The sequence below is a fragment of the Coturnix japonica genome, chromosome 3, assembly GCF_001577835.2.
Source record: "Coturnix japonica isolate 7356 chromosome 3, Coturnix japonica 2.1, whole genome shotgun sequence".
Lineage (NCBI taxonomy): Eukaryota > Metazoa > Chordata > Aves > Galliformes > Phasianidae > Coturnix > Coturnix japonica.
In genome coordinates this window covers 46,437,802-46,456,762 of record NC_029518.1, presented here as the reverse complement: position 1 = coordinate 46,456,762, position 18,961 = coordinate 46,437,802, and the positions used below count along the sequence as shown (strand labels likewise).

At 40.5% G+C, this 18,961-nt stretch overlaps 1 protein-coding gene across 9 annotated transcripts in view; it reads right to left on the bottom strand.

Moving 5' to 3' along the window:
- The window catches only part of ARID1B (AT-rich interaction domain 1B), a 310,448-nt gene that overhangs the window by 75,773 nt on the left and 215,714 nt on the right, over positions 1-18,961 (bottom strand). For 8 of the 9 annotated variants that reach the window (XM_015858267.2, XM_015858262.2, XM_015858269.2 and 5 more), the window contains one exon: positions 6,186-6,275. The exons of the other annotated variant lie outside the window; for it this stretch is intronic. In XM_015858267.2, coding sequence (XP_015713753.1) covers positions 6,186-6,275 — 90 coding nt within the window. The remainder of the gene's footprint in view (positions 1-6,185; positions 6,276-18,961) is intronic. 9 annotated transcript variants of the gene reach the window in all.

Below are 18,961 nucleotides of genomic sequence, written 5' to 3'. Positions count from 1 at the left end.
GAGGCACTCAAACATACCTGTGGCTTTGCACTCAGTGCATGTCTCAAGCACCTTTCTTTAAGAGCCTGAAACACTTCAGTCTACGTCAAGTAAACTTATTACCAAGTCTGATTTAACCTTAAGTGGTGTCATCGTTAACATGGCAAGCAGAAGAATTTTAATGACAAGAATCATTTTATTCTCTAGCTCCTCAGTGCTCTGAATAGATCCCAAATCCCCAGATGAGAGCAAAAAATGTATTCTTAGGGAAAAAGTCTTCTTAAGATCTAAAAGCAATTTGTAGTAACTTTCCTGTTGTAATAGTAATAGTTTGATCTATTTTCTTCCTTCGGGTTTCTTTTTTAAAGAAGAAAATAGATTTCGGGGAAAAGAATCTCTACATCAAATGGCAGTAATAAAATGAAAACCTGATCAGGAATTGGGGCAAAATACCAGACTGGTATTTTACATCCTCCATGCAAGCAAAAATGTTTATGTTTTGTTAGAAGAAAATATACGATGGTGGAATTTATGTGATAACCATGTACATATAAACATGCCCACAAAACAGTTAAAGGGGATAAAAAAAACCTATAGGAAATCTAATGGGCAAATTAGGAAATTGTAGTTACAGAAATTCAGTTGCTACTCATCGTTTATAGGGAAGCACAAAGAGAACATCAAAATGCCTGATCGCATCCCATCTGTTACTACCTCTTCCTGGATAACATCTCAGCTGCCAAAAAAGCTATTTAAATTTACTACATCATAGCTACTGATAAATATCACTCCAGTGAAGATCTAATACGAAATAAGGTCTAGATCTAAGGATAAAGCTTACAAGCATTTGTATAAAAAATATTCTAGTTTTGCTTAGTATAACGTTTGTGCTCCTACCAGCCTGTAGTTTCTTACTCCCCCATCCATGTTTGTGATAGATTTTTAATAGAGCTGTTTTTTTAACTGTACAACAATCCTCATAAGCTGCATCATGTCAACAACAGAAAGAAGGAATGGAAAGGATGTCCAAAAAAAAAAAAAAAAGGAAAAAAGAAAAAAAAAACCAAAAGGTACTGTGAGGAAGTGATGGAGTGGGGGAAGGCTACTATTCAACAATTTTGGAGGTGCTTACTTTCTACACAGATCTGACAAGCACAGAATGGTGCCATGAAACTGCCTCCAGCAATGGAATACATTTTCCAGCACATCACAGCAGCTGCAACGGTATCAATTCTGCTTGCAATCCATGTCCAAACAGAAAAGTTCTCAGTGGTCCTATTTCAGTATATCTCAAGGACTAATTAAATCCTCATTACTATCTTCTAATTATTCCAGTGCTCTGGGATTTCACTGAGCAAGTCCCCAACGGTGCATTAGATGAAAAGGGTTAAATAACCTGTGTTGATTTTGAGGCTCCAGATCTATTTCAGACCTTTAGCATATCATCAGCATTATCATGAATATTTAACTACATACCGCTGTGAAAATTATAAGGGGAAAACAATTAAAGATTTTTTAAAAATTAATTCTGACCCATATACATTTGCACTAATAAATAAGGCTTCTTTAAGTATCCCCATTATGAGAGTGCTTGCCGGAGTAATAACACGAAGTCATTAACTGTTTCCATTAAATTCAATGGTTTTCAGGAGCTCCCAATTCACTGTTTTAATGTAAGACTGAAACATGACGTGTACACATGCAAGTATGAAAAATGTTACTTTAAATTGGTACATTTGTGAAGCTTTCTCTAAACTAGGTATGGAATCATTCAGTTCTCCAGGTGTGAAAGTGTCTGTTTCAACACTATTGGGACATGTTTTCTTCTGTTAGTGTTTCCATCTGTGACTGCCAATATGCATCTCCATTGGCCTGCAAGCATCGGAGTGTGAGTATAAGCTAATGGTCAGGATGGAAGAATTCTTTTTCACCTAAGAGCTTCAGGAAAAAAACTAGTTCAGCACCATAATTTAGAAATGCTAGTTTCTATTTCATCCATACTCTTTTAGCCCACAAAGCAGTTTTGGCTACTGAAGACACTATCAAACTGTAGCTTTCAAAGCCCAAACAGATGACATAGGTCGGTACAGTCAAAAACAAGGAACTCAAGTGACTACTTATGAGGGTTGCTCCAAAAGTAATGCCTCCTATTTTTCTTTTGTTGGCCCGGGATGTCAGGGGTGGATGCTGGTGATATGGCACTAGAGGCTGAACCTTCCCACCAGTATTCCATCACATTCTGCTGCTGTGTGCCAGACGGCAGTATGCTGGATTGCATCATCACCAGTGGTGCGATGAGGTGTCACCACTGTGAGCCACAATCAAAACAGCAGTCCATGGCGTGGTGATGTGAATTCCACATCAAAGTAAAAGTTCAAGATGCAGCTTTAAGCAGGTAAAGCAATTCATGCTGTTTTTTGGGATAGGAAAGAGGTGACTATTCTGGATTTCTTGGAACTTGGACAAACCATCAACTCTCAGTGCTACAGCATAAGGCCAACTTCCCGAAGGCTCAACCTTCCAGAGTCAGGACAGAGAAGGAGACAACCTTTCTCTTATGACACAGTAACACCAGGCCCTCGTGCTAGTTTGAAGATTGTGAAGCACGCCGGCAATCTTGGCTGGACTATCCTACCACACCCACCACATAGTTCAGATATGGCACCTTCTGACTTCCATCTGTTTAGGCTGAAGGAAAATAGACTGGGCAATATTTCCTTAACATCAATGCCACCACAGCAACAGTGAAAGAGCAGGTCACCTCCACTGGTGCGGACTATTACAAGTGCAGCATGCAAGCTCTTGTTTATTGCTGGTAAAAATACTAGCTAATGATAGAGACTATACTAAAAAACAGTGTTTTGTAGCTGAGAATTTGCTCTATCAAATAGCATTCCTGTGCTCTTTGCATCTGTTGTAGTTTCCATGGAAATAAATAGGAGGCATTACTTTTGGAGTGACATACATACTTCAATAAACAATTCTCCAAGTTGATATGACAACTGAGGTATCACTGCTTCCTTACCTGTAGTTTCTGTAACTAAAGTTTATAAAGGGCTTCGACTTCATGAAATTCAAAAATAAAAACTCTGCTTTTGACCAGATTTTCACATTATCCCTAAGTAATGGTAGCTGCTGGGATTCAGAAGCAGTTAAATGCACAAGTAGGTGAGCTGGCAGTGCTCACCAGCCTCTCCAAGAGACGTCTGACTCCCATCCAGCACAGCCTGCTCCTTCCATCTCCACAGCTCTCCAACTCCCAACAGTTAAGTTATATGGGACTTACTTCAAGTATCAGTCCATTCAAAGACTTGTGAGTTGAGATGTAGGTTATACACAAAAATACTAAGAATTTCTTACTGCTTACATAGATAAAGGATGTTGGTAGAACTGAACAAGTTTTGCTTACTGGACATCAAATATCAGTGACTGGAAACTGCTACTGTCATGAGAACTAGGATTCCTACAGCAGCATGTTCCAGATCTAAACTAACTTGACCCAACACGAAAAATTTTAGATCAATTTTTATATGTAAGCATTGTTATGTTATCATTATGAAGAGCATAAAACAAGCTATATAATAAATACGTGGAAGAGAACAGAAAATTCAGTCCAGACTCCCAAGAAATTCTTATTACTATACATATATATGTATGTTACCACTCCTCCTCCTTCCCTCACACAGAATGCACATGTTAAAATACATTCACTGATTCATAGTGCACTGTATGACAGGGATGTATAGCCTTAGGCAGGCAAACATAAAAGATCCCAGCTGGGTGCTGAGTAACCATGGAAAGTAGGACAAAATATAATCAAATACTTAAATAATAAAATAAAGGTGTGTAAACCTAACGGTTTAAAGTAGAGGTTTAGCATCCAGAAGTGCTATAGCTCAGACTCCACCTGATAATCAAATTTCACAATAGCCGATAAATAAGATAAGTAATGAGAGAAAAGGATTTTATTCAGGAAACGATTAGCTCATTCAGTTATCTCTAAATAAGGAAAGAAATGTTATACAAAGTACTAAACCAAACGACTTTACCTTATCATATGGAGGGTCTCTAGGCTTTTTGTTTTCATTTTCTTTCTTTTTTTTTTTTTCTCTTTTTGGTAGAAAGTATATCAGTAAGCCACGAGTTTAGATTACTGTAACAGATGCCTATGGATCAGATGTCCTTAGCAGAAACGATTTTCTGCTCAGGTTTTTATCAGTAAATGACAAGCACCTTTCCTTTGAGTCTCCATCACTCCCCCTCCTTCCTTTCTTCAAGTTCAGTGGAAACCAGTTCAAGCAAGCAAAGGAATCAACTAATGTAACAGCCTTTTTAAAAGGTGAAGTTTTCCATTTCAAAGGAGCCTCTAATCAATGACAGGGCGCAAAAGGGAATGCACGCATGTTTATGTGCGCACAGCACAGACTTTACAGAAAGAAGCTTTGGGGAACACGTTCTGCAAAATCAATATGAGCTAGCTAGTTACAAATTTCATATCTTTTGCATGAAACAAATAGATTTCTTGTACAAGCTGGGTCACAAGGATCGTATGTATTACACCTGATTTTACATATGAAAGGTACAAAAATTTCCTCTAAGGACATACCCAGAATCCTTCCCCCCCCAAAGATGACTGATACAAGACTGTATCAACCTGTAAATTTTATTTTCCTTCACTGTTATTTACTTGATTGACTTCCCAGTTACGGTAGCTATCTTTTCTGTCTTCTCCAACTGTACAGCCAACACCCAGTTTTGTTCTGTAACAGCAATCACAAAGTTCAGCCGAACTTTACAGCTTTGTCAGATACACCTAACCCATCCACCAGAACCAGGTGAAGAACACAACGCTGTTCCTCACTATTACTGAACAGCAACACATTTTGTGCCAAGACCCAATCATGCCAAGAAACGCACGCATCTTTCTAAAGTGCTTGGGTCTTCAAAGCCTCAAGCTGATCCACTCCCACTGCCTTGTGACATTCTGTCCTACAAAACATAACACATTTGCATTGAGTACTGAGGTCATTCTATTTCCACTAAGTGTACACGTTGCTCTAAAACAATTTTAAGGGCAAAATCAGTTCCTGCACTAATAACCGCGTATGAAGAATGACCTGAAAATGAAATAAAGCAAATGAGTTGAGTGTGGAATTTTCTATTCAATGTTCTCATTAATCAGCACTCCTGGAGGAGGTGACATCCAACACAGAGTAACAGCAAAAATCAGGACTCTTTCCTCCTATTTGCGAATCTTCTTAGTTCTTCCTGGATGCTGTCCCAGAAATTTGTCATTCTGTGAGTTCAACTTGCTTCACTGTGAGAAAACTTCTAGTATTTATGGCATCCCCATATGGTGCTACTTGGAATATTTCTGGTAGCAAGACATTTTAGGAGGGGCATTTCATAAATAACTCCATGTTTATCACAGTTATCATGTGTCTGTTTTGCAAGCTTATTGTTGGCACATGTTAACCACTGCATGGACAAGATGCCCAGTTTACAGCAGTTAATCATATGGCCATATGAGAAAGCTGTGATAATTCTCTTTTCATGAGCTAGGAAGGAAGGAGGCAAAAGGAAAAAGGTTTGAAGTTTATAAACAGTGATATTAAGAGAAAATAACCCTCTGTTTATTTTGGTGAGCTCTTACTAGGAAGTAACACTTTAGAACGGTGCTGTTGCCTGCAAGGTTTTTCTTTGGAAATTTCAAATCCTTGAACCATTTGACCTAAATAGCTGATTTCCCTTCATGTTTAAAGATATTTTTATTTCTAGAACTGGCCTAGAGGACTAGCTATCATGACCGTGCAAAGACATTAGAGAATTATAAGAACAGGATCAAACCACAGTGCTTGCAGCTACTACTAGTTCTACAATACTTTCTATAGATCTCAATTACAAGACAGACAACAAAAAGGTGAATTTTCTAGGACATAAATCATGCATCTACAGCAAACTCATTTTATACTCTTAAGTATTCACTGTATTTTAAGAAAGCCTTGCTTCCAATTGTGTTTTGGTAAAACCTGATATTCAACTGCTCTTTGCCCATAGAAGAAAACACTCAGACGATAAGGATTGCCATTATTTTCACTGGGTAAAGGAACATAAATACCAGCAAATCTCACACTGTTATTGTGCAATTTGAAATGAAAGCTACATTTGGCACCAACTATAAAAAAGAACCCAAACACCTAACAAACCTCGGTCCTGTGGCATTGGTGACTGGCTCAAAGCAGGGTGGGAGCTGGATTCTGACTGGCTGCCAGGAGGCTGAGGTGGCATCTGACTGCCTGTAACACACAGAGAGAAAAAGGGAAAATAGACTTGCTTTTAACATTACAGTGCACTAAATGAAGTCTAGATGCATTTTGAACCGCTCAACAACGAAGTACCAGCTGTACGAACTGAAGACAGAGTCTTACAGGTCTGGCTTTTTTCAGGACACTTTACTCTTTCTTTCTTCTAGAAACCCAAGGAGAAAACACGCATAAACATATTAAGCAACAGGCATGGTGAAATGTACAATTTTGTATTGAGCAAGTTCCCAACCTCACCGACATGATCCAATTTATAGCTGCAAATCTCCTGACACATATTTCTGTTAGAGAGTTTAAGAAAATTCAAGTCTGCTGAACAATAGGGCTCATCCTGCCGAGTTTAAACTGGCCTCCTGCCAGGCAGACATGGCCTGCTGCCAACAATATTACCAACCCAAAATTCAGTCAATACGAAAATGACTAACAACAGTTTAAAAAGTATTTCAGTGAATCAGTGGTTTTAATATTATGTGAATGTCCACGTAGAACTTGGGAATAAAGAGTAACAACACACAGGTGCATCTGGTGAATGTGAAGCATATTTGAAAGGGATCAGACAGAAAAGGAGCATCTTATTATTCAAGTAAAGGCAAAGGAAATATATTTGTTTACTGAAATATCCACCCAGAACAGACAGACTTATTTCTATGGCCTTGTTCAGAAGACACTCACAGTTTACCCATGGATGTCCCTCCACCCATAGAGAAAGTATGGTACCCACAGTGCTGTCTGCGAGGTGAAGGACACTAAATCTCCCCTTTCAATATGGCTACATGGTGCTTAATGTGGTGCTCACTGCCCTAGTGAAAGAGACTGCAGTCACCTCTTTGGGTCTCCATCCAACCCTGCTTCTGTGGCCCCCACACCGACAGTGCTATCACACCCAGTATCCATCTTGCTGCAGCCTGGGCAGGGGGAAGACTGGGAGCAGGATGGCTCCTGGGATCCTGATTTGAGATGCGGCTGCTTTCAATAGCCAAAGCCACTTGAAGACCACCTCAGGTTAGGCAACAAATATATATTTTAAGCACTTAGCCACTGCAGTGACGAGCATGTTATAAATAGCAGCAGACAGATTTATATCCCTCATCCTCAGAAACTGCTCAGATTGTTTTCCGTTTAAAAGAAATGGAAAGAATAAAAACACATGAAATAGATTTGTGCCTGCTGAGAATCATTTCCTCGTGCTTAGCAGCCACCCTTTTTTAATGGCTGAGGCGAGGTTCCTGTGGTTATAACTGGAGCTGGGAGACCAGCTGAAGAAGAGCCAGCAGGGGTTGCTCTTTCTTTAGAGCTATGAAGGCCTGAAGCTGGAAGTGAACTGAGGAAAGGGGCCATGCCTGCCCTACCGGGCTTGCTTCCAGTGTCCTGGCCACCACCTATGGCCAGCCTGCACACTGACACCAAAGAAAAGAGCAAGGTGCAGTTAGTGAACAAAAGGAAAACCCATGAAATGTGGCTGTGTAACCACTGCCCGGCTGATGTGTCTGTGGACCAGGAAATGCACTGCTGCTGCCATGCCCACGGCACCGCTACCAGGGAGAGCACTGAGAGAAAATCTCTACTATGTTTTCTTCATCTTTTTCCCTTAGAACCACTGAAGATTTTTAGAATACTTAATATTACTGGCAGAGGCACTCCTGACTGCACCTCACAGCTCCCAGGGGGATCCTGCCCAGTGGTGGCTTGCCCAACCCTGGGAGGCATTAATATAATAAGATCTATACTAGGCAACACACTCCAAATACATTTATAGCAAGTTTTCATTTTTTTACATTGGTAGTAAGTTCAATTACGTGGCAGGAACCCTATCCTACACATGCAGATGTGCAAGCACCAACAGGGAAAGTCAAGCTCAAGAGAGGAGCATATATGACATATTACAGAGAAATCATTAGAGTAATCATTTCCATCTGCAACCGCTGGAATACACACCCAGCTGTTCTGCAAATTCACTGAAATTGTCTACAGCCTCTGTAAATATTCATGCTCTTTTTCAGTTCACTTTTTAAAGTTTTCATTTTGACCTTCTTTTCTTTTTTTTTTTTTCCTTAATTGAAAGAAACCAGAGGCCAAAGTTTTATTATTTCACAAAAGAAAACGCAACAGAAGTGGCGGTTATGCTAACGATCGGGGGCTGCTACAAAATATCCAGATGCTGGACATGCCAAGCATTGCACAACATTTTTTTTTCAGAGAACCTGCCATTTTATCCTTAGAAGTGATGTGAAAGGTAAAAGGATGTTAAGCACCTAAATACCTTTGAAGGCTTGAACTGAACTCTTAATTTGGGTATCTAACTCCTATTGATTGGAAGAGGATGACAGGACTTTAGAAACCTTTGAAGATCCTGTCTGCCACGCTTTTTAAGTTTCTTTGTCAAGAGAAGAAATGACCTTAAAGATTTTTCATTTCTTTCCTTTAAATGATATTAATCCTCCCCCCTTTCAACTAGTATTGTAGTTGGTATCCTTGGAAGTTGCTTTAAATAATACATGAACAGACTTTTGTATTTTATTAGGGAAGGAAAACTTCTACAAAAGAAAACAACCTCTTTTCTTTTTAAACATGAATTCTACAGCTTTTTAAGAGAATTAAAAAACAATACGTTTTCTTTTTCACTGACAGACTACTGCCTCCTTTGACCCTATAACACAGAGACACAAGTTAAAACAGGAATGACCTTTTCCCATTTTTTGTATAGTGCTGTTGCCACAGTGGTGAGATAACCCACCTGCTAAAACTTACTCAAAGCAAACACTACATTTATTTCATAGTATCTTCATTATGCAAAATCACAGCAAATGCATGTTAAAAGGATACGCAATGCCACACTTGTTCATTTACCTAGATTTAACATAAGAGTGGTGATAAATGATTTCAGAATGTATATAGCTATCTTAAAATTAGTTGTTGGAGCCAGGAGCTTATCTTATGTATCTATATATATATATACATTTTTTAAACAAAGTCAGTTAAAGAGGTGAGAGAATCTAAACTACTTAATAACCCAGTTTTAAGCTGTTTTTCTATTTCTGAATTCACATTAGAAATGCTTTTAAACATTTTGTATGAGACTTTAAAAACCTATGCTTGAAATAGAAGAGACTGCATTGTACTCCTGGAAAAAGGTGGTCCGTGAAAAGTACTAAATGATGATTGCATTATGACTATAGCCATGAAATCTGCAGTTAAAGTGTAAAAAGTAAATTCCTTAGAGCCAACATAGCAAGAAAGAGCAGACCTTTGATATCCTGCTGAGGAGGGGTCCTTGTGATGAATTACTGCCCAAATCAGTAACGTTTTGAAACATGCTGAGGGCTCTCTGCTTCCATCATTGTAATGACACTGGAGGATGCTCAGCAGCGGTACTCTGTACTGCTCTGGACAATACCTCACGGAATTGTGCCTGAACAATTGAATCAAGAAAGCACTTCAGTGATAACAGGTTCCCCCTGGGAAATTACTGGTTAAGGAGGAAAGGATGGATATCAGTACAGGAATTTCAAGATGCGTGAGGAACTGGGAAATGGGGATCAGGGGGACTGATCACAGAAACAGACTGTGCTGGAAGGGGAACAACAGGCTTGGGCTGCAGGAAAGTCAGTAGTTACAGGTCTTGTGGGCTGTCTTTGAGGCAATTCTCAATCTAATTTAGGAATTAAGCCCTAAAACTGTATTAACGACATTGGTTAACTACAAAATAGACAAGTGTAGTCAATACAATAGATGGTCAAAGTACTGCCTAGGAAACTGGAACAAGTTTGATGTTGGAGTAACAAAAATGCAAAAATCTGTACTTACGGATCAGAAAGAGGCACTTTCTAACTGAAAAGCTATAGGATATTCAATTAGAAATCGGAAAAGGCAAACACAAAAAACCTGAGCATATTTATTGATGGTTACAAGTAAACATTTGCTGTGACGCTGAATCAAGCAAATCTATTAGTAGGATGAAGTAGAATTATTTCCAGTAGAGGTAAGGAAACCAGTGTGCTGATAATGAGCCTCCAAGCACACAAAACTTGGACCAGATGATCTTGGAGGTCTTTCCCAACCCTGGTGATTCTGTGCAAACCAAAGAGGCCTAACGCTAACTGGAATGGGAACTGAGAATATTTATGCGCATGACAGGAGACCAAAGGAATGCATATTATTTAGCACAGCAAAAAGTAAAGCTGCAATGTTGTGACTTTGTTTTAAAAATATATCTGTGGCTAAATATCAGGGAAGAAAAAGAACACAGCGTTTAGGATGATAATCAGACCATTACTGGAATTTGAAACAACTTCCTCTTAGGAATAATGAGGTCCAGGAAACCTAGTGAGTACTAAGATGAAATCTGATAAAATAATGGGATTATATCACAGTTAATGTGACAGCAGAGGCTCAAAGGCCGGAAGGGACACTCGATTTCAGATCCCTACATCAGAATTGAAAGATCATAAATAGGCTTCTGTATGGGATTGTTTTAAACGGGCTTTTCAGGAAATTGGAAGTGAGGTGCAAATGACCCCAAAGGAAAGAAGTTCTTCTATGGGCAGCATAAAGGCAGGCTGGTCATGTGGTTTGTGTTATCTCTTTCATCTTACAAAGCCTATGACCCCTAAAGAAGAAAGATTATTTTCTCCCTTAATTTATGCATTGTAACCAAGCTTCCTGTTGTACCAGCAGTATTTTTAAAGCAACTTACTCATCTGAATAATAAACAATGGTTGTCTGAATATCCCTCAAATTAAGATGCACGAAACATTAACACTCTCCTCATTTCCACACGGTAAGAGATACTTTGGAAAGCTAGCAGAACGGGGTCCCATTCCGACTTTCAGGCTACCCAAACAGCTGGGGCATTGCTGACCACCTCAGAGGGCAATGCAGGCCTCTGAGTGTGTGAACCAAGCCTACTGGCCCTGCAGCTAACAGCCCTTGCAAGCAATAGCAGCTCTGGCAATTCTCTGCCGCCTTCTCACTCAGGCATTTTCTGAGACCTGAAAGTTCAGACAAGCCCAGGGCCCTCCAGCCTTGGGATGGTTTTGGCCACAGGATGCACTGCTTTCTAAAAGTGAGACCACAAGCAGTTGCTTTGCTCTTCTGCAGTGATGCAAAGATGCTTTCAGTGTGAGTACTGTCAAGCCAAATCTATGGATGCTCTGCACTGCTAAGTTACTGAAGATACTATTAGGCCAGGTCCTGATTTGCCATAGTGTCTCTTTACAAATGCATCATTCTCCAAAGACACTGGACAAGGTAACATACACCAGTATCACACACAAACCACGCAAAATAAAATCACCCAAAAAGTCCTGTTCTTTAAATGCACAATTTTCTGACTTCTATCCTTAGAATTTACTCTCTACATTACCTTGCTTATTTGTATTATGTGCAACAATATCAAGAATTGGGTTCTGAGCACGTTCCACAAGGTCACTGTAACCACAGATCTAAATTCTTCTAAAATCTGCATTTAAAAATGTGCAACACTGAGTTAAGGTGGCCTTCAGAACCTCAGCTCCAATTTTACTTTGCATATATGTAATGGCATAAACATCTTTATTTCAATATCAGAAGCTACTTGTTTGACACGATATAACATTCAATTCTAAAACAAAGATGACACTGACAGGATGAGGTAGCTATTTGATATCTTGTTTCATCCTCATTATTCAGCGTGTGGTCCCAAGGTATTACTTATGGAACACCATCCAAATGTCACCCTCACTACAGAATAATTCATTGTATTATGGACCTTTGTGTTTTATTACAGGAAAAAACAGAAGGAGAGAGAAGTAAGTGGCAGAAGATGGCATCTGGCAAACCGGACATCCAAGTACTATTCTCAGGCCGTGTAACCCCTGAGTACTCAAGGTATGAAGACATGTAAGAAACACCCTAGTATGAAGTGAAATGATTGTTAGCACTGCCTGAGCTGACAACGTGCTGAGTGCCAAGTTGCAGGAAAGCACATACTGCCCTACAAGCAAAGGCATCTTTTGCTTGGGAGGGAGGGGAGCAGCAGCAGCAGTGGCAAGAGGCCCCATTTCATCTGTGTCCTGTCCAGCAGCTACCTTGGCGTTTGGACCGGAGCACCGTCCTGCTGCATCACAGATTCTTTTTCCCTGAGATTTTGGCCAGAAGCCCAAAGTTGGCTGTCGATGGAAATTTTCAGAAGAGCGTGATTCATCCAAACACAAACGGATTTTAAGTGTGCCACAGAGTGCACCTGTCTGCCCAACAACAAGGATTCCTCTCCAACAAATCCCCAAATCCTGCTGCAAACCAGGAAGGCACTAGAGCCCCGCAAAATTAAGGACAGCGCATTTATTTATTTATATAAGTGAAGGCATAAGTCAGCCTAAACCCAAGGATCACGGCTTCCCTATCCTCAATAACACCCACCCTCGCCCTTTTATTTTGCTTTACAGTTATGAGAAGTTTCATTTCAGGGGATCAAATTCTTTCGGCTCTCACCTTTCTGCCTAACTCCACACTCATTTGATGCATTATTTCCATTAAGCTCAGGAGAGCTCGCAGCACACTATGTTTCTGCTGGAGGCCAATCCAGAACCGCACAGCCCAGGATAGCAACCAGTTAAGTCTTCCCTAATCCCTGCATTCAGAAATGGTGGGTGATGGAGGCTGAGGCGAGGGAGCTGAATAGCAGCAGCAAACTCCTATTTCTCTCACTAGGCCAAATTAATAAAAACAAAACCTGATTTCTCCTCCTCGTTTCCCTATTCTTCCACCTCCCCAATATTTTTCCTCTTTCAAACACTTTTTTTTTTGTTTGAGAAGCTTAATGTTTGGCTGCCTTCTGAAGAAACGGGCACAGTGACAGATGAAAGACTGTATTCATCGTATAATTCAGAATAGGAAAAAATCGACCGCTGTGCATTTAAGATTCTAACAACCTTGCAATTTTGTATAGCCGTTTTCCCCAACCCGTTCTTTTGAAGAAATCTGCTTTTATTCTGTTAATAACTAACCACAGTTGCAGCAGCATGGATCCGATTAGCAGTTCTTACGGTACAAAGGAGAGAGGGGGAGGGCTGTGAACAGGGTTGCCAATTTGTCCACCTGGGTCCCCATGAGAAAGATTAGATGAGGCGCTCGCTCCTTTTTTCCCCACTCACTCACTGCTCCTCACTAGAGAAACCTCTTCAAAGCTCAGCCACTGACTTCATTTTTTTCCCCAAGTCTCATTCAACTGCCCCACCACATGTTTTGCACTCTGTGCCACCACCTCCCTCCAGAGCAAGGAGCAAATTGGGGCAGGAGGGGCCACATAGGCAAAGGCAGCAGCTTGCCAAGTACATTCTCTCCCATCTCTGTAGACCCCAGGATTTTTGAGGTGTCCTGTTCTCTGAAATTTGTGTAAAACATCAAGAAAAAGTGCTTGTGTTCTTTAGCGAATGATCCAAATCCTGTAAACATACTGTATTTTTTATGCTGTCCCTTTAAGTCTTTCACAAAAATGATAGCTTAGCTTGCATTTAGACTGAACGACTGCTTGGATTTAGTCATTGGTAATTACTCGGGATGTGACATTACGTGTTTGTTAATGCAAAAAGCATATGCTTCAGCTAGAGAAAAAACACTCTCAATTTCTTTATAAAATGTCAATTAACCAGAATATTAAATTGTTATTGATACAAGTGCTAAATAACCAAAAGCTCTCAACAAAGGACAGGGTACATTTCCTCACTATATTTTGCTCATTTCTTCCAGAAATGAAACCTATCTTGTCACGCACCTGAAACTTAAAAACATAATAATTCAATTTGGGAAATAAATCCAAGTTCCCAAAGAAATAATTTTCCATTATCAGTGTTCATTCTCTGCACTGCAGCCATAACTACAAAGAGAATTCTTCTCCAAACCATTCCTCATAGTAGTGTCTGCTTCTTGTAGAGCCTGAGAAGCAGGAGATATGTAGCAGACATACACTTCCAGTACCTGCCATCTGATAGAAACCTTCACTCCTAATTTTAATATTGCCAAATTTTAACAGAACTGTTTCTCAACTTTCATTTATAGTATTTCCAGTGTAAAATCATGCAAGATATCAAAGAAAAGGTAAATAGGAAATGAAAGTGCTGTTTCTTATCTGTATTCCTTTTTCCTTGACCCAGCTCCGTGTAAGAACTGTTCAAGATCAATATTAATCATCTGGTGGTGTTGGCTCTGATGCGTTTCACTCCTCCCTGCTCCCGAGCCTCTCAAGTTCAGGCAGGTAGGTGGAAAGTAGAGCAGAGCTGGTATGTGGCAATGAGCTGTTTTGCTAGGCCTGCCTGCTACCTCTTGTACTACTCCATCACCTGTGATTAACAGGCATTTTAGTAGTAAAATGCATGCGCTCTCATTAATGCTGTCCTCGAAAGGAAAAAAACCCTCCTCGGCTGATCTGTACTTCTTCCTTCTGCATTAAAATGCACGCTGCACAGCCAGCGCTGCTCTTGGGGAAGAAAATGGCGATGTGCGTGCACAAAGACTGAAGGCACCTGGAGGCAACCTGCCTCCACCAATGCTGGGGCTGCTCTCCCCACAGACAAGATCCATCCTGCCACACTTTGGCCTGCCCAGCAGCAAGGAGCTCTGCACACCAGAATGGAAGCAACTCATCATGCATCTCAACAGCTCACAACTTCCCTGTGGTTCTGCAAGGTCAGGCAGGCGGCTGGCAGCCGAGCACCCAGCCCGCAGCCACTGCTGCTGTGTCACTTTCTGTTTGGAAGGAGGACGATCAGCATTAGCAACCCCTGGTTCTATCATTTATAAACATGCAGATGTGGATTATTAAAGATTAATGCATTTTGGGATTGGTGTCGGCATTCCGTTTGTCTCATGCCGAAACCAATTCTGTTCTTCATTAGTCAACGACAACCCACATCACCCTGTTGTGGAAAAGAAATCAAAGGTGCAAGTGTGAATTGAGAATAAGTGATGAAACTGATTACTAAGAAACTTAACTGCTGTAATCAATCAACACATCACAATAATTTGAGTCCACTGCTATCTGGAGATGGGGAGCAAACAGGAATGTTTGCACTCACGGACCGCTGATGTTCTCTGTTTACTTTCTGAAGGCCCACTTGGCATTTCAAGCTCAGCATCTACCTGCAGGGTGGAGCTCTTACAGAGCTGTTTGAAGCTCTCCACAGCTCAACCTGCACAAACTCTGTCCCTAGAGAGAGAATGCCTTGCTTTTCATTAATCTTTTTAAAATATTACCCGCAAGTATTGGCAATGTTCTCCTTTTGAAGCTAAACCTCTCTTCTGTAGCTGATAGTAACTCAAGCTGCCTTTGCTGTTGCTGAGGTTCCTTCTCTAAGGAGGGCTGTGCCATGTACCCGTACAGGCAGTTCTGACCCTGACACTGAAGGATAAAGGTTGCTGTACATACGTCTGAGGGCAGCAATACACAGTCCGCACCAACACCAAAAGCTCTAGAAACCCACCTCACCACAGGGCAGACTGCATTTATGCTGCATTTTACCTGAGCATAACAACTGTCTGTGAACATGAACAAAACGTGAGAGGCTTTTCCCATTTATTCATCAGTCACTGCTAAATATTGCAACGGGTGAGGCAGTGAAAGACAACTTGTTCACTTATGATAGTACTCAAGGCACTATTTGCAACACAGGAAAAGAGGTAAAGAGGATCTACGTGTAGTCAATTAACAACCACAGAAAAAGAAAAAAATCAAACTTTAAGAGCCCAATACATATTATCTTAAATCTCTTGACAAAAATCTAAGTGGGTCTCACAAAAAAATAAATGCATGTACATTAAATTAAACAAAAATAAACCAATGATGGCCTTAAAGTATGCATCCAAAATTAAAACCAAGTTTACCTGTCAAATTCTATCAGTTCTGCTAAGAATGGTATTATTTTACTTTGTGAACCAGAACACATGCATAATTATGCAAAGATTTTAATTCAGATTCAACAGCCACCTTTCTCCACGTGGATGTGCATAAGCACAGCGCGAATGAGGCTGCAGGAGGCAGCCTGCCCCATTCACGCTCCCAGGGCACATGGCCAGGGTAGTGGAAACAGCCCCACCAGGGCCAAAGAGAGACAAACAGCGCAAGGGACAAAGCACGGCCATGGGATGCACGGCCCTTGGGGACACGTTCACATGAAGGGTTTGTAGGGTGCTGGATGCTGTGCCCCGTGGGTCTGTAGCATGATCCATCGATGGGGCCTTGGTTTATCATTACTCTCTCGCATAGTGATTATAACCCAACACTGAGATGTCTGACTATGAAATACAAACGCTGATAGGTTGGGTATTAAACAAATGAAAACATAACAAAATAAGAAAAATAAAAACTATCCCTAAAAACCACCACCCAGGGCATGATGGGTTTGGTAATCTTTTTGTTTGTTGATTTTCTATCCAAAGCTTAACTCCAAGATGATGAAAAACAGCAGGTTGGTGGTTCTGGAATACAATACCCTCTGTCGTAAAGAAAATACAACAGGAGGAACTTGAACAGCATGTCTGTGTCTCGTTTCATTTCCTGCACCTGTTCTGGGAAGAACACCTCTGCAGAGAGGCCCCCCTCCCTCCCTGATCTCTCTGGCCAGGCTGCAGCAGGAGAGCAGCTCTCATAGCGCCTTCTGGAGCACGGGCTCTCCTCAGGAAACTTCACTGAGACTATTTGCTTATTTCACAATGCCTTGGGACAACAGATTGTTAATCAGTGGTGACCCAGGCTGAATTCTAATAGACAACATAAGTCAGCTGCTTCATATCCCAGAATCAAAATTTCCTCCAGAAAGAGGGGCCTACAATTAACCTATTTTGCTTCCTCCTAAAAAAAAAAAAACAAAGAAGGAAAAATCAGAAATATTGTCCAAACTCTTCAAAGAAAGAGGTTTAAGTGATTTTTATTTGAGCCGTTCATGTATTTCATTCGTAAGCATTTTAGATTTGCAAAACTGCTGAATAGATACTTCGTGCAGCAGCAGTGATTAAGAACACAGCTACGTCAATGGCATTTTTTGTTTTGTATTTTTCCTGGTGTGGATGCCAACGAACAGCATGCATCTTCCTTGCAACAGCTTGTTGCAAGGTTTTTGCCTCCGGAGAAGCCGAGAGGGAAAATATTGATGTATGTGTTAAAATAATCCTTCTAGACAGGGGGACCATGTCCATTTCAAAAGGATTTAATCCTCTTTCTTGTTTTGCAATTATGTGGAGGTATCTGTAAAACTTCAGCATTACAAATGCACTTTTGTATGGTACTCTTCTCTCCCTCAATCTTTGAAAAGGGTCCGTGCTCTATGATATACCAGGAGTGGCGGTCAATGGAGCAAGCATGTGGAATAGCTCCGTGCCAAGACAAAATTTTCCAGATTCTTGTTTAAAGCACAACCGGTGCCATCAACTTGTCTTGCTGCAGCCCCTCCTGCAAACAGTACAAACCTATGGTTTCTCCTTTTACATAGCATGAAATAAACCACTGCCCCACTCCGATTTTAGCACTAACTTTAAGACTACAATAGTTTAACCATTACTTTTTTTTCTTCTGTGACCATTTACACCATTAGTCTGCCCACATACCGACTTACACATACACTGAAAGAAGAATTCTTGTTAAAGCACTCTCTGGACACTCCCATATCCCTTTTCCTCCATTTTCTCCTGTAGTGCTACTGTAATTCTGAGCACTTTAGGAAGGAAAAACCCCCGGTTTGAAGAGAGCAGAGCTGATCGCAGAATGGAACACACCCACTGCCTTATATATAATTACCAGAATTAAGGAGCTGGGGTAATTTTAATCAGAGGAGGGTGCTGACCACTGGTCAGCATAAATCAAGAAGATTGACAATGGCATTCCTAAGTGAGAGTATCCACACATGGACTTCTTCCTGAAAATTCCAACTCCTTTATAAAAGATGACATTGGTATAATTGTAACAGTAAAAACTGCAGAGCAGTTATGCTTTGCAGAGTGAAAATAAGCTCAACAGTAACCTAAAATATATTGAAAGTGTACGTCAAGATACTGATGTATGTAAAAAAAATACTTATGCACTGTAATTTCTGAAGGCAGCACTTGCTGTTGATTATTAGTATAGCATACTCTTATTTTCTAGACAAATAAAAATTACTGCAGAGGTTTAAAAATAATATAATCTATTAACTCACACAAAATCTGCTCATCCGTCACATGTTAAGCGATCCCTGGCTTATCAGCAATCTTCAGCACAACTCTTAATATTAAAAATGTTTGCTGCTTACACCACAAGGGAGAAAGAGCTGACAAAAGCCTTTGGCCACCGAGATCAAAACTGGGGATGTGAGAGGGGGAGAAAGTGGAGTTTTGTGTATTTACATTTTTGCTTTGTTGGTAAACCGGAATGGTTGGGCAGGAAGCTAAAATAAAAAAATAAAATGAAGTGAAATTAACATCCACTAGGTCTTCTGGCAACAGCGGTGCATTTTGATGATGTGCTGTGTCAGCTTCCACTAATGGTTTAGGGTTGAATCAGGCACGGCTAAAGAGACCTAAAGCAGTACAGGGCATCACATCTTGTTTTTTTGGAAGAACACGAACCCTAATTATGAAGATGGCTACAAAATAAAGAGATCAGGAATTCTGGCAAAGCGGAATAGTGAATCACTTATGAGGACATCAGAATACCA